At 41.1% G+C, this 15447-nt stretch overlaps 1 protein-coding gene across 2 annotated transcripts in view; it reads right to left on the bottom strand.

Annotated features, from left to right (window-relative positions):
• Positions 1 to 15447, bottom strand: part of CAMSAP2 (calmodulin regulated spectrin associated protein family member 2) — a 169832-nt gene that overhangs the window by 44545 nt on the left and 109840 nt on the right. For both annotated transcript variants that reach the window (XM_089688690.1, XM_089688691.1), the window contains 3 exons: positions 14623 to 14764; positions 5000 to 5139; positions 1391 to 1481 (listed from right to left, as the gene is read on the bottom strand). In XM_089688690.1, the coding sequence (XP_089544816.1) occupies positions 1391 to 1481; positions 5000 to 5139; positions 14623 to 14764 (373 nt within the window). The remainder of the gene's footprint in view (positions 1 to 1390; positions 1482 to 4999; positions 5140 to 14622; positions 14765 to 15447) is intronic.

Below are 15447 nucleotides of genomic sequence, written 5' to 3'. Positions count from 1 at the left end.
ATTGTCCCAAAATTAAACAGTTTTCGCAGGACCATCAAACACCTGACCAGATTTGACCTGGTGGGGAAGCTCACGGCATGCTTGCTGCATCTCACAGAACACCCAATTCAAAAATACAAGGCTTCACTCACAACACAGCTACTAAATACGGCAAAGGCGTGCATTTCCTTGTGCTAGAGGTCTGTGAACCCACCCTCGAAGTCTCTCTGGTTCTCCAAAATTAATGAACTCCAGGACATGGAAGATCTCACGGTTACTCTATATGACCATGAGGAGACCCTCCAGGACACATGGAGGCCATAGCAATACTTTGTTTACACCAATGCCTACTTACAGGTTGTCTCACAACCTGGCTGAGTTCCCGAGTTCTGCCATTTTATGGTCCCGGGCGAGAAAAACTGCTTTTCCTGGTCTCTTTCCTTCTTTTGTTTCCTTTCCGTCTAACTCCCTCCCCTCCTCCTCTTTGTCCCCCTTTCTTATTCCCCCCACTCTTTTCTCGCACCCTTTCTGTAACTCTGAGATTTATTCTCTGTAGTTTTTGTACCTATCTGACCATTATATTCTGTTGCATAGCCTATATGTTCCGACTTGGTTATTACAGCCCTGGGGCCTCCCTGGTGACCCCAGATATTTTTCTTTCTTTTTTACAATATAATTGCATTCTTACACCACAACCAATCTGAACATGTCAGTGGTCCACTCTGCAGTCTTTTTTTGAGACCTACCAGCTCTGTTGATAGTCACTTGCTGTGCAGACCGCTATCTATCTCTTGAGTACTCTCCGCTCCCATGTAGACTTTATTGTATCACTACTAGTTTTGCCTGACTTTTTTTGTGACCTTGTTATGCACTGCCTCTACGTATGTCCATGCAATGCAACTTTTTGATAAAGGAATTTAAAAAAAAAAAAAAGTGCATATTATATTAGCCCACCCTCTCACCAATGTGGCAGGTCTGATCAGCAGACATAGGAAATAGTAGTGTTAACAGTGTAGCCAAAACCGTTGGCTCCACTAGTATAAAAGTTACATGCTTTTGCCATTGGCAGCATTAACTGTTTCAGCATTGCTCAGATTCCATTTTTTAAACCGTTCAAGGAAATATAAAAAATTTCAAAAAGAATAAAGTTCTCTCACAATTGTTTTCTTTATTGGACAAGCACACAAATCATCAGATGAGATTTAAATGCAGTGCCAATTCTGACCACTAGAGGGGGAAATGTTTGTGACCCATTAAACCCTGTTCGTATTATGTGCTGCTTTACAGGAGGACCTTATGGAATGAACATGCACAGCAGCCTATAGACATTTCTGAAAATTCAAAACAACCAAACATTACTAGGGTTTGATGACTTTTATACAAGTTATTTTTTTGTGTTCAGAAACATTACCTTGAAGATTGAGAACTCTTGGCTGTACAAATGAAGGCTTTACCACTTCGAACCACCAGAAAAGCTCAGCCATGAACACCAAATAATTGGCCTGTCAAAACAAACATCAGATATCAATCAGAAATGTGGAAATTAAGTCTAAGATCAATAGGGACATGATGAATAGGCAAAAAAAAAAGTCCAGGAATGCTAACAGTAAAACGAAGAGGGAGGCATCATACATTCACCAATACCCGTCAAAATATGTGAAGATTGTTCTTAGCTACACAGTTATCACTGTTCAGCATTGAAAAGGATTGAAAATTCATAGCATGTTTCATCAGAGCAATGTTTGCAGATGCTGAAAGAAGAAATGCATCTACAATTTTTGTGCAAGGTTCTCAGGAAGTGGCTAGTAAGCTGTACAGTTCCTTCAGAGAACAAGCAGCACTCGCTATTGGTAATTAACAGTTTTGGAAATATTTAGTAACTGTATTTAAACTTACTGTAATAATCAAAACCTCTCATGTCATGCACCTGTGTTGGGCAACATACAGCGTTTATTAAACTGGGTCCGCTCCCAGCAAAGCTTTAGATGTATTCAGTTAGCTGCACACATTCCTTACTCTCCTAGGATTTCCAATAAGGCCTGGTTCACACCTATGCGTTTTTTGGTGCTTTTTCCAAAAACACACTACAGTCCATTTAACATGGTTTCCTAAGGGGCACATTCACATCTATGCTTTTTTTCAGCCACAGCGGGGGTTTTTTTTTTTTTGAAAGGGTCAAAAACAGTGCATTTTTGGTTCAATAGGCTTTAATAGACACGCTGCAGAAAAGCATGTAGTGCGTTTTTGACACGTGATTAGTTTTGCGTTTTTTTAATCTGCAACAACAAATTGGCCCAAAAAAGCATTAAAAAATGCAAAAAACACATCAAAAAAAGCAAAAAATACACTGCAAAAAGAACTGCAGAAATGGATCAAAAGCAAAACTGCATAAGTGTGAACCAGGCCTCAACGCATAAAAAGCTACACATTCAGCACTGAGATTTCAGGCAATGGTGCTACCTGGAGAAGGAGGAGAGACATTAACAAGCAGTGTCTGAAGTATCCTATTTTTCATCAACCAAGAGGTATCATTAAAGTGTATTTCCACTTTTGAAGCCAAAATTTGGATAACATCTACTTTATATTTGCTGAAAAAAAATCCTACTTTGTACTTCCTTGATTATGACATTCTGAGGGGCCAGGAAAAAACCTTGTCTATACTGTGCTGGTAGATTTCATTATCAGTTACTTAGATGCACAAGACCATCTGTACTAATAAAAGGGCTAAAGATCTCAAGACACTTTCAGTCTTGTCCCTCCAATCTGTCCCTTATCTATTCAAAGCAATAGAAGTTGCCAACAGAGTCCTATGTATATTCCTGCTCTAAAGAAACAATTAAAAAGGTTAAACATTTTAAAAATATATATATTTTTTATATATTTGTAATGTGAATGGGAATATAACACAGAAATAAAGGGGGTTTTTAAATTTGACTGCAAAGGTGGAAATCAACTTTAAGCATTCATGCCCAATATTCCACTCACCTTCTATAAAGTACTCTGAGATTTCTGATAAGGAGAAGGCAGCTATAGATTTAGAATACTGAATACCAGTACTTATCTGTGTAGAACTGACAGCTTTCAAAGCAGCTGCTCCTGCCACAAAGTAAGGCAAAGTGTTCTGCTATTTTAGCATTAGGAATTAGTTTGAGGTTTACAGAGGGTTGGCTTAGTATTATAGTCAGGGCTTTACGAGGTTAACTTTAGGTCAGGCATGTCAAAGTGGTGGTTTTTTTGGGCTGCATACAGTCCTTTCTTCTCATTTATGGGCCCTTATTCATTTAAGGACTTAATTTAATGAAGTCTTATCTATTCTCCAGTTGATCAAAGCTAAACTTTCTTACATTTTTTTGCAGCTCAGTACTCTTTCTAGAATTAAATAGGTGAGGCCTTTAGTAGACATTAAAGCAGAACCAAAGTCCACTGTACTCCCCTTCAGTAATGTGACATGCAACAAAATTATAAGATTTTTCCTCTTGCTTTTAGTGCTAAAAACTAACAGCACGTTGACAATTCAGAGCGCTTAAAAAAACAAAAAAAAAAACCCCCTCTTTCATATGTTACTTAAAGGAAACAGATCGGAAAAAAATACAGGAGCTGCCTTTGCAGACTTTAAAATATGCAGACTACAGGGTAGTTATGCCAAGCTTGGCTTTAATACCTAGAATAAGCATGCAGCCAATGAAGTGGGTAAAAGTATGAAGACCCATCCAGTATGTGACCCTCAACATAAAGAAGCCATAATGAGGACTGAGTTCTCCAAAACTTGTACCATTTTATTTATTTATTTTAGGTACTTATATAGCGCTGTCAATTTACGCAGCACTTTACATATATATTGTACATTCACATCAGTCCCTAACCCTCAAGGGGTGCACATTCTAAGGTCCCTAACTTACATTCATACATACACATACTAGGGTCAATTTAGACAGGATCCAATTAACCTACCAGCATGTCTTTGGAGTGTGGGAGGAAACCGGAGTACCTGGAGGAAACCCACGCAGGCACAGGGAGAACATGCAAACTCCAGGCAGGTGGTGCCATGGTTGAAAACAATTAAGCAAAAGCAGGTCCAATATTTCTATACTCCAAGGTTCAGTTTAAGGCCTCATTCATACGGGTGAATCTATGCATACACCTGTGCAAAGGACCATCTTCACCCACACTGGATGCTTAGGTGTTCTGTTCATCTGCATGCAGATAGTCTCATTCATGTTTACTGAGATGCAGCTGCTGCACAAACACCATCCCAATTTCACAGCCATGCAGGTGTATGCGCATGTCCCTGAACACAGACAATATGCATTCGGGGACATGCCTCTTTGTGGGGACCAGCTGCTGTATACGTGCATAGACATGAACGGGACTGCCTTCATGTGGATGCGTGGAATACCTGTGCATCCCACACTGGTGAAGACTGTCTATTTATGATACTTAAACGTAATGTTCAGTTGGGCTTTAGTCCTTATTTACATGGGTATATCTATGCGTATACCTATGCGATAGAAACAAGGGCAAATAGGAGACATAGGTATATGCATAGATATACCCATGTGAATAAGGACTAAAGCCCAACTGAACTTTACGTTTAAGTAGCATAAATAGATTCCAGGAGTATCAGAACAAAGGGTGTGAACATTTTCATATCTCATTTTCTTTAGAAAGCAGCCACAGCCTGAGTGGAAAAGCCTGTCCTTTGCCATTATACTGTAAAAACAAACATTTGTTCTCTGTGTGGAAGCAGTGGTCTACCTGCAGAGCTTCAACACTCCCCCACCTGAGTCAAATCTAGAGTTCTTCAATCAGCAGCTAGCATGACCTTTGCTGATTAAGGAGCTAATACTGTGACTTAGCAGGGAGCTTGAGAGTAAGGGTACTTGTTTATATAATGCTGGCAGAGGACAGGCTTTTCTATACAGGTTGAATACCTTTTATTTCTGATTCATTCCTTTGGAATCTATTTAATGGATTTAAACAAAGTTAATTTAGGGTTTAACACAGTAAATTAAATACTGACCTTAATTGAGGATGAAACGTATAACATGTCTTCCAAACTAAAATGACAGCATCCATTCAAATACTCTTGGCAGAATTCCTGGATTAACTGAAGGTTATAAAGACTGTCGGCCAGGGACATAGAATCTTTGAAACAAATATCTAAGGAAAAAATTAAAGAGAAAATAAAATGTCTGCATTAATTGTAAGCAGCCACAAAAATCACATATCCTTACTGGTAAGGGTATTGCTGTTAAGAATTATGTAATTTGGTTACCAAAATCCAATGTGAAAAAGCTTTCTGAATGCAAGTGCCAGTATATGATAATTACATTGCTCATCAGTAAGTCTGGGTCACTATGCTAGTCAACCACCACACTGCCTCCCTATTTGAATACTGCACGGCTGGTGAGGAAATAGTGACATTGCCCCTCATTAGCAACATCCTGGCACTGCTGTCAGGTCATCAATGAACGGACTACTCCTTTTTAGGGCTGCCAAAGTGCATTTTTTCTGCCAGAACACATAGTTCTCTGAACTGAACTGTTGCTTGCCTGTTTTTTTTCTATCTGCATAGGTTCCCAGTCACTAACTAGACATACTGCTCAATTTATTTGGATATTTTCTACTGATAATAAATAAGATAATTCTTCACATAATTCTAACATAGACCAATCAGCCAAAATATTATGACCACTGACAGCTAAAGTGAATAGCATTGATTATCTTCTTACAATGGCATCTGAAAGTGGGTGGGATATACAAGGCAGCAACTGCACGTTGTCCCTGACGTTGTCGTGTTGAAAGCAGAGTTAATGGGCAAGTGCAAGGATTTCAGCAACTTTAACAAGGACCAAATTTTAATGGCTAGATGACTGGGTCAGATCAACTCCAAAACTGAAGCTTGTGAGATGTTCCTGGTCTGCAGTGGTCAGGACCTACCAAAATGTTCCAAGGAAGGAAAATCAGAGAACCAGGGACAGGGTCATAGGCCCAGGCTCACTGATGCACATGGGGAGCAAAGTCTGGACTGTGTAATCCAATCAAATAGAAGAGTTACTGTAGCTTCAACTACTGAAAAAGTTAATGATGGTTCTGATAGAAAGGTGTCAGAACACACGGTGCATTACAGTTTGTGGAATATGGGGCTATGTAGCCACAGACTGATCAAGGTGCCCATGTTGACCCGTGTCCACAGCCAAAGTTGTCTACAATGGGCACATGGGCATCAGAACCAGACCACAGAGCAATGGAAGAAGGTGACCCGATGAATCAAGTTTTCTTTTCCGTCACGTAGATGGCTAGGTGCGTGTATGTTGCTTACATGAGGAAGAGATGGCACCAGGATGCACGATGGGAAGAAGACAGGGTGGTGGAAGCTTAAAAGGACCAGTTACTCACGGTTTGGTGCCAGACACCACAGTATACCTTCAGAGGTCCTATTGAAGATCATGCCTTGATGGGTCAGGGCTGTTACAGCAGAAAAAAGGGGGACCTACTTAATATAAGTTGGGTGGTCATAACGTTATAACTGATCGGTGTATATGTAGATTAAGCACAGTTTCTTCTTTTAACATAGCTGCAGTGCTTTCCAGATAGTTACTAGTTCAGACAACAAATGGATTCAGTTATTGAAGTAGCTGTCCAATTCCCAAGGCAGTGTCCTGCCTACAAAGTGTTCAACATCAGTGACACATGCTCCACACTTTAGAAATAGTGTATTGTGCACATACGTAATGAAAAAATGAAAACTTTAAGGTCAAGTGATTGATAACAGTTTTATTCTAAGAAGGGAAAAGGGGCGAAACATATTTAACACAGTAAGCATGATCACACTGTTGATACTAACGGTACAGTAAGCGAATGAAAGTCATGAGTGAAGACTGGGACACATGATAAATACTTACAGCACTTTAATATTGTATGGTTAGAAGGTTACATAAATGTCAGCAGCCTGCATTCCCTTTTCTTTCATGAACTGTTCTCTCATCCTGTGCCTGCCCAATGGTAACAGTCACAATACAAACTGATCCTATTACCAAAAGCACTTTCATACATACAGTATATTCTACAGGCTGTACATGAAGAGATCAAGCTTATCTCTGTAGACCGGGGAAACGGACACATTTCTGGCCTCTGTTTCTAAACAAAAATGTTAGTTGCCTTGCAGGTCCTTTGTCCTTAAAGGGCAAGTGAGTATTCATTAAAAGTACACTTGCCTTCTCTCCCTAGACTTCCTGACCTGATCAAAATTAGAACAATAGAAAAATGTTTTTCCTGGTGTGTCTGTGTTGTGAGCCCTCAGACTGCTATAGGACTAGGTACATTCTAGGCATCTCCAATTTTAGAACAAAGCAGTCAACCCAGGCAAGTAAGCAGTAAGGGGAAATAAGTCTACATGAAAATTGCTGTAAACCCTTTCATATACCCAGTGAAGTGACTGGCCTCTCAGGTGATACACAGAGGTGAAACAAATCCTCCTACATAAGTTGTACCGGTCTATCTGCTGCTCTACATTTGTTGAAAGTGCTGAATTTATAAAGCTTGTCAGAGAGTTAAAGCGGTAGTAAACTGGACAAAAAAAAACAAAACAAAAACTGGGCCCCCAGGCAGATTAAGTCATAATGTGCTAGTATGCACTTGCACACACTGACAGACTTACCTGAAAACTAAGCCCTCCAGCGGAGCTTCCATCTTCACCTGGTCTTCTTGGGTTCGCGGGCTTCAGCTGTATGAATGGCTGAGCCACAATATTATCACTCCCCACGCATTCGTGCCCCTTCCAAAGTGCTGAATTTAGATAAAATCCTTCTGCGTCTGTCAGTGGCACAGAGGACAGGGCGGGGAGCTGCAGTTAGAGCTCTTGTACAGTGTGTGAGAGCTGATTGGAGGAAAGGGACCCTAGCCCCCCCCTCCACACACAGCACAGGAATGAAGGAACAATGCAGAGCTGTGTTGTGAATAGACGAGTTGTGTGCAGAGCTCTCCTCCTCATCACTATTTTATCTCTGGTGTCAGGACAAATGTCAAGAAGTGACACATGCTGATAATAGAGAAAGGAGGCACCAGAGAGAAATGAGCATTGGAGAGAGACAAGTAAACACTAAAGATATATGTGCTTTCTTCAGATTTCATGATGGAGCTTTACAACGACTTTAAGTACAACCTTTAGAGGTCTGAGTCACTTACCTGCTACAAAAACTAATACTTCACACTTTTTTTTTTCTCCTTTGGTACATGCATGCATAGGCAAATAGCATTTTTCAGGGGGAACAGGATGGAACACTACATATTTTTTCTCATGATCAGTGTAGTTTAAGATGGAATGCTCATATTACAGCATAAGCCTGGTTGTGACAATTATCTTCTAAGGTCCATTCAAACCACTTGTGTTGGGCTGCATTGCTCATTGCAGGCTCAATGCAATAACAAGCCAAAATCTTTTTTTTCTAATAGGCTCAGTTCCCACCAATGCATTGCGTTAGTGTGCACTTTATGAAAACAAAAAATCTTTTCAGAGCCTGGTATTGCTAGCAGAGTGGCGTGTCCATGTTTTGTGCTGCACAAGCATCGGATAGCTGGGCAGCCAGAAGCCAATGGAGGGCTTGAGTTCTGTGTATGTTGAGTGCATTTACACGGCTTCCTTCTGCTTGTGATCTGCTGGATTTTTTTAAGTATCATTTTAAGTTTATAATAAAGGTTTTTTTAATCACACTATTAGGAGCCTTTGTTTCCAGCATTATAATAATACTAATCCAAGAGTTGGGAAGCACCGTAAGTGGTGGATTACTCCCTGAGATGGAGTCCAAGCAATGGAAGACCATCATCCTACTATTTAATAATTTGTAATATTCAAAGCAAACTTCCCCATCCATCCATGTCACCATGTGAGAAATCGCCTTGAAAACCCCCCTAGCATTACTGGCTGTGGCCATCTTGAGTAAGGGTAGATGGTTAATGTAGCATTTACTGTATTTTTCGCTCCATAAGACGCACTTTTTTCCCCCTAAAAAAGGGGGAAAATGGCAGTGCGTCTTATGGAGCGAATATGTAGCGGCCGGTCTGGTATTTCCGCCGCCGCCACCATGTCAGAATACCAGGCCAACCGCTCGTCTCTTCTCTGCAGCAGAACCTTACCTGCTCCTTGGTCCAGCGCTGTACAGTCTTCCGGCGCCAGCATCTTTAGTGTGGGCACCCGGCTGTGACAGCCGGGTGCCCACTGTGCATGCGCGAGAAGCGCTGCGCTTTGTGAATGGTACGGCGTCTTCTGGGACACATGACAGGTCCCAGAAGACTCTGGACCAATCACAAAGCGCAGCGCTGCTCGCGTATGCGCAGTGGGCACCCGCTCCCCCTCCTACCCCAAAGGTCCGCAGTGTCTTGGACATCTCCTGTACTATGTCCGCAGTCTCTGGTCATCTCCTGTACCAGGTCCGCAGTCTCTGGTCATCTCCTGTACTACAGTCAGGTCCATAAATATTGGGACATCGACACAATTCTAACTTTTTTGGCTCTATACACCACCACAATGGATTTGAAATTAAAAACAAGATGTGCTTTAACTGCAGACTGCCAGCTTTAATTTGAGGGTATTTACATCCAAATCAGGTGAATGGTGTAGGAATTACAACAGTTTGCTTATGTGCCTCCCACTTGTTAAGGGACCAAAAGTAATGGGACAATTGGCTTCTCAGCTGTTCCATGGCCAGGTGTGTGTTATTCCCTCATTATCCCAATTACAATGGGCAGATAAAAGGTCCAGAGTTCATTTCAAGTGTGCTATTTGCATTTGGAATCTGTTGCTATCAACTCTCAAGAGGAGATCCAAAGAGCTGTCACTATCAGTGAAGCAAGCCATCATTAGGCTGAAAAAACAAAACAAACCCATCAGAGAGACAGCAAAAACATTAGGCGTGGCCAAAACAACTGTTTGGAACATTCTTAAAAAGAAGGAATGCACCGGTGAGCTCAGCAACACCAAAAGACCTGGAAGACCACGGAAAACAACTGTGGTGGATGACCGAAGAATTCTTTCCCTGGTGAAGAAAACACCCTTCAGAACAGTTGGCCAGATCAAGAACACTCTCTAGGAGGTAGGTGTATGTGTGTCAAAGTCAACAATCAAGAGTAGACTTCACCAGAGTGAATACAGAGGGTTCACCACAAGATGTAAACCATTGGTGAGCCTCAAAAACAGGAAGGCCAGATTAGAGTTTGACAAACAACATCTAAAAAAGCCTTCACAGTTCTGGAACAACATCCTATGGACAGATGAGACCAAGATCAACTTGTACCAGAGTGATGGGAAGAGAAGAGTATGGAGAAGGAAAGGAACTGCTCATGATCCTAAGCATACCACCTCATCAGTGAAGCATGGTGGTGGTAGTGTCATGGCGTGGGCATGTATACCTGCCAATGGAACTGGTTCTCTTGTATTTATTGATGATGTGATTGCTGACAAAAGCAGCAGGATGAATTCTGAAGTGTTTCGGGCAATATTATCTGCTCATATTCAGCCAAATGCTTCAGAACTCAAAGGACGCCGCTTCACAGTGCAGATGGACAATGACCCAAAGCATACTGCAAAAGCAACCAAAGAGTTTAAGGGAAAGAAGTGGAATGTTATGCAATGGCCAAGTCAATCACCTGACCTGAATCTGATTGAGCATGCATTTCACTTGCTGAAAACAAAACTGAAGGGAAAATGCCCCAAGAACAATCAGGAACTGAAGACAGTTGCAGTAGAGGCCTGGCAGAGCATCACCAGGGATGAAACCCAACGTCTGGTGATGTCTATGCGTTCCAGACTTCAGGCAGTAATTGACTGCAAAGGATTTGCAACCAAGAAAAAAAAAGTGAAAAGTTTGATTTATGATTATTATTCTGTCCCATTACTTTTGGTCCCTTAACAAGTGGGAGGCACATATGCAAACTGTTGTAATTCCTACACCGTTCACCTGATTTGGATGTAAATACCCTCAAATTAAAGCTGACAGTCTGCCGTTAAAGCACGTCTTGTTCATTTCATTTCAAATCCATTGTTGTGGTGTATAGAGCCAAAAATGTTAGAATTATGTCAATGTTCCAATATTTATGGACCTGACTGTATGTCCGCAGTCTCTGGTCATCCCCTGCACTGTGTCCGCAGTCTCCGGTCATCTCCTGTACGGTGTCCGCAGTCTCCGGTCATCTCCTGTACTGTGTCCGCAGTCTCCGGTCATCTCCTGTACTGTGTCCGCAGTCTCCGGTCATCTCCTGTACTGTGTCCGCAGTCTCCGGTCATCTCCTGTACTGTGTCCGCAGTCTCCGGTCATCTCCTGTACTGTGTCCGCAGTCTCCGGTCATCTCCTGTACTGTGTCCGCAGTCTCCGGTCATCTCCTGTACAGTCCGCATATGCCCTTTACAGAACATTCACTAGGTGGTAAATACACCTGGAGATTTTTTTTGCACACAAATTTTATGAACGTTTCTGATGTTGAAGAGTAAACGCTGAGATTATGATTTATTTGGGGACTTGTAAAGGCACTAGGAATGTCTCTCATGCTGCACTGCACACATGTATTATTATTATACAGGATTTACACATTTGTATGTATTTTTGATTAGTGTGATATCGGATTTGTTTAGATCTGACTGATTAGTTGGTATATTTTATATAGATTTGTTGGGAGGTCACAGTAGACCAGAGGTGTACTTTATGGAAAACCTATTTTTATGGGATTTTTTTTTCATATGTTTATATCTGGTGGGGTCATAAGGTATAGCAGCTGGTTTGGTGTAGTTTATATACACACTGTTCACAACTGAATTTTAATTTGGTTTCATTAAGCAAAGCACAGAAGGGGTATTATTATATTATGTTCTATGTAATCACTGTGCAACACACCTTAAATAAGAAAAAAAAAAAATGATGGAACCTGCTGTGAAGCAGCAACATCTTAAAAAAAAAAAATGCACGTCAATGCAATTCATGTTTAAACAAATAAATACACATGCGATCAATACATATCAACCTAAGTGTACTTAATGCCTGGCAGCAAGAGGTAAATGCAACAAACGTGGTATGAATACAGCCATACCAATTTACTTGTCACACATGGTCCAAGTCAAAAAAAATATTATTATTACTACTATTGTCGTTAAAGTAGACCTATAATTAGTAATTAAGTAGATCTAACAATTTTTCATTTTTGATAGCGTAAGGGAGGGTTATAACCCCTGTCCGTATATATTTTTTTGCCATCAGTGTCCTATTGGAGAGATATACCGTCACTTCCTGTCCCATAGCCAACAAAGGAAATAAGAGGAAATCACTGCAAATTAAGGGAATTCCTTGAGGATACCCAGGTCACCAGAATTAGTGTCCTCATTAGAATATATCCTATTACTTTTCTTGGAAAAAACAAAAATTGCGGTTTTCTTTTACTTTTAATGATAATGGTCCACAGGACAAATAGAGAAGGTGAATCTCATTAACAGGGGCACAGACAGCAATAAAATCCATCTCCACTCTGTCCAAAGCTAAAAAAAAAAATACAAAACAAAAAAGTTTCCTTTAATTATACTTTAAACGCAATAGTGTTGATTTACTAAAACTGGAGAGTGCAAAATCTGGTGCAGCTGTGCATGGTAGTCAGCCAGCTTCTAATTTTCAATTATGAATTTTCTAATGTTCAATTCAGCCTTGACCAAAAAAAAACAAAAAACTGGAAGCTGATTGGTTTCAATGCAAAGCTGCACCAGATTTCACACGTTCTAGTTTTAGTAAATCAACCCCAGTATTCACATACAGGTGAAACTCAAAAAATTTGAATATCGTGCAAAAGTTCATTTATTTCAGTAATGCAACTTAAAAGGTGAAACTAATATATGAGATAGGCTCATTACATGCAAAGCAAGATAGTTCAAGCTGTGATTTGTCATAATTATGATGATTATGGCTTACAGCTCATGAAAACCCCAAATCCACAATCTCAGAAAATTAGAATATTGTGAAAAGGTACAATATTCTAGGCTCAAAGTGTCCCACTCTAACCAGCTAATTAAGCCATAACACCTGCAGCAAAGGGTTCCCGAGCCTTTAAATGGTTTCTCAGTCTGGTTCAGTAGGAATCACAATCATGGGAAAGACTGCTAATGTGACAGTTATGCAGAAAACCGTCATTGACACCCTCCATAAGGAGGGAAAGCCTCAAAAGGTAATTGCAAAAGAAGTTGGATGTTCCCAAAGTGTTGTATCAAAGATCATTAATAGAAAGTTATGTGGAAGGGAAAAGTGTGGAAGAAAAAGGTGCACAAGCAGCAGGGATGACCGCAGCCTGAAGAGGATTGTCGGGAAAAGGCCATTCAGAAGTGTTGGGGACTTTCACAAGGAGTGGACTGAGGCTGGAGTCAGTGCATCAAGAGCCACCACACACAAATGGATCCTGGACATGGGCTTCAAATGTCAGTTTTTCTCATCCTTGTAAACTGATACAGCTGGAAGAGAGCTTGTTCTTTTCAAAACCCCCAACTCTCTAACTCAGGGCTCAAAATTTCAAGTCCTGAGCTACTAGCCAGGCCTTAAGAGTTACTTGCCACCAGTTGCCCCACACAACCCCTACCCTGCCCCTAAACATGCCCTCATAAATTAGCTCATGAGATTACACTGTTAAATGAACCCCACATTACATCAGGGTCCCCAGAGTCCTCCTACATAACATCAGAGTCCCCCCGCATTACACCAGGGTCCTTACAGTCCCCCCACATCAGCATCCCCAGAGTCCCCCTAAGCACTTCATCATACTTAGATCATACATTGCATACAACCATAACCCCCCATACTCTCTCACTCACCAAACCATAACTCTACCAAACATATCCTACCTTCCATCCAATCCAGGAGTACCTCAAGTGCCCCATACTCTACCACCCATAATAACCACATCATCCTGAACCTGTCCAAACCACCCATACATGTATGCTTACACGCACAGAAATAAAAACACACACAGACATGCAGACACACACACACACGTACATACATACACACACGTATACAGCCCTATTAAAAGTTGCAGTACATTGCCTTCCCTCACACAGCTGGGTACTGCACTCTAGGGGGAGGAGGAAAACACAGCACACACTCCCCCTCCCTTTGCTTAGCATATTCAGCGGTCTGACTGAGCTCCCAGTATCACTGTACAGTGCGGTTCGGGAACGGAAGCTCGGGCTCATCTCACAGCCTTTGTCTACCATAACGCCATGGGATCCCTGAAGAGCTCTGGTGGCACCCTGGTTGAGAAAGGCTGACCTAGAGTGACAGACCCGGCCTTGAGTTCCAAGCCAGCTCAGTAAGACAGTCCTGTGGGACACACTTGCCCCACGTCATTTCCACTTGCCAAATGCGAGCAGGTGAGTGGAAATTTGAAGGACAGCTCTAACTACTATTTTTGCTAGGCAGCTTGGTCTATTAAAGTAAACTGAAAAATCAAAAATTCGCTGGCTGATCCCCAAATGAAAAAAGAAGGCTAAAAAAAGAAACCGCATGCAGTCACCGCATCTAAGAATTGGAAAGCTGTAATACAACAGATTTTAGTTTTTGGGTTTAATACCACTTTAAAATTGGGGTGGCATGTTCTGCTAGACAGAACCGATTTTGGTACCTTCTAATCTGATCACATCTGGGCAGTAGAAGTGGATGAGAGCAGCTATTGCACAGCCATCAGTTGCATCCTTTAAGAGGTTCTCCATTAGAGGAATATAGGGGAGCTGCTTGTACAGACTCTGCTCCTTCCTGTATCTTGCCTGTAGAGGGAGAGAAAAGGAGAAATTGAACAAAACATTTAAAATAAGCTGGTAGAAAAATATATGCAGCTTACATAAGACTGCTGTACTTCCTAGGTCACCTCTTCCAGAACTAGACAAATAAAATGTATTTTTGCATGCCACAGATTGCCACAAAATGGGAATCATTCTATGTAAATAAAAAAAAAAAGAAAAAAAAAAAAAAAAGAAAGGGAATGCTGTTGTAGCTTAAACATAGTCAGGAAAAATAGAAACATTTCTGTCCAGTAAGGAACCCATGGCAACCAATTAAAAAGAACTTGAAAATACAAAACAAAAATGAGGATTGTCAGCAGGGCCTGTAATCTCTGAAGTCTGGGGTCTCATTCCAAATTTCTCTAGTAATGCCTTGAATTAGGCAGATTCTATCATTTGTAATTCTAAGCTGCAATAACAGAGACTCGGTTTAATAGTTGGTGTTTAGAAAACGTTAAATATGTTATCAGTGCGTAGGGATCTCAAAGACGTACGATAACTGCCCAGCCTGTCCAATTCAAACTAAGTATTTATGGGTACATTGTATCAGTAACAGACATTTCCAGCTGATTGCACTAAAAAGTAAACCTGTACAGTGAGAAATCTAAGAGTTGCTGATTTCTTTCTGTAAATGCTGGCTGCTTGGCCGCCTCGGAAACCTTGTTTAG

The sequence above is a fragment of the Staurois parvus genome, unplaced genomic scaffold (genome assembly GCF_062004578.1).
Source record: "Staurois parvus isolate SC_StPar_1 unplaced genomic scaffold, SC_StPar_1.0 ptg000450l, whole genome shotgun sequence".
NCBI classification, from domain to species: Eukaryota; Metazoa; Chordata; class Amphibia; order Anura; family Ranidae; genus Staurois; species Staurois parvus.
The sequence above is the reverse complement of the archived record's forward strand: the minus strand, read 5'-3'. Positions and strand labels throughout refer to the sequence as shown.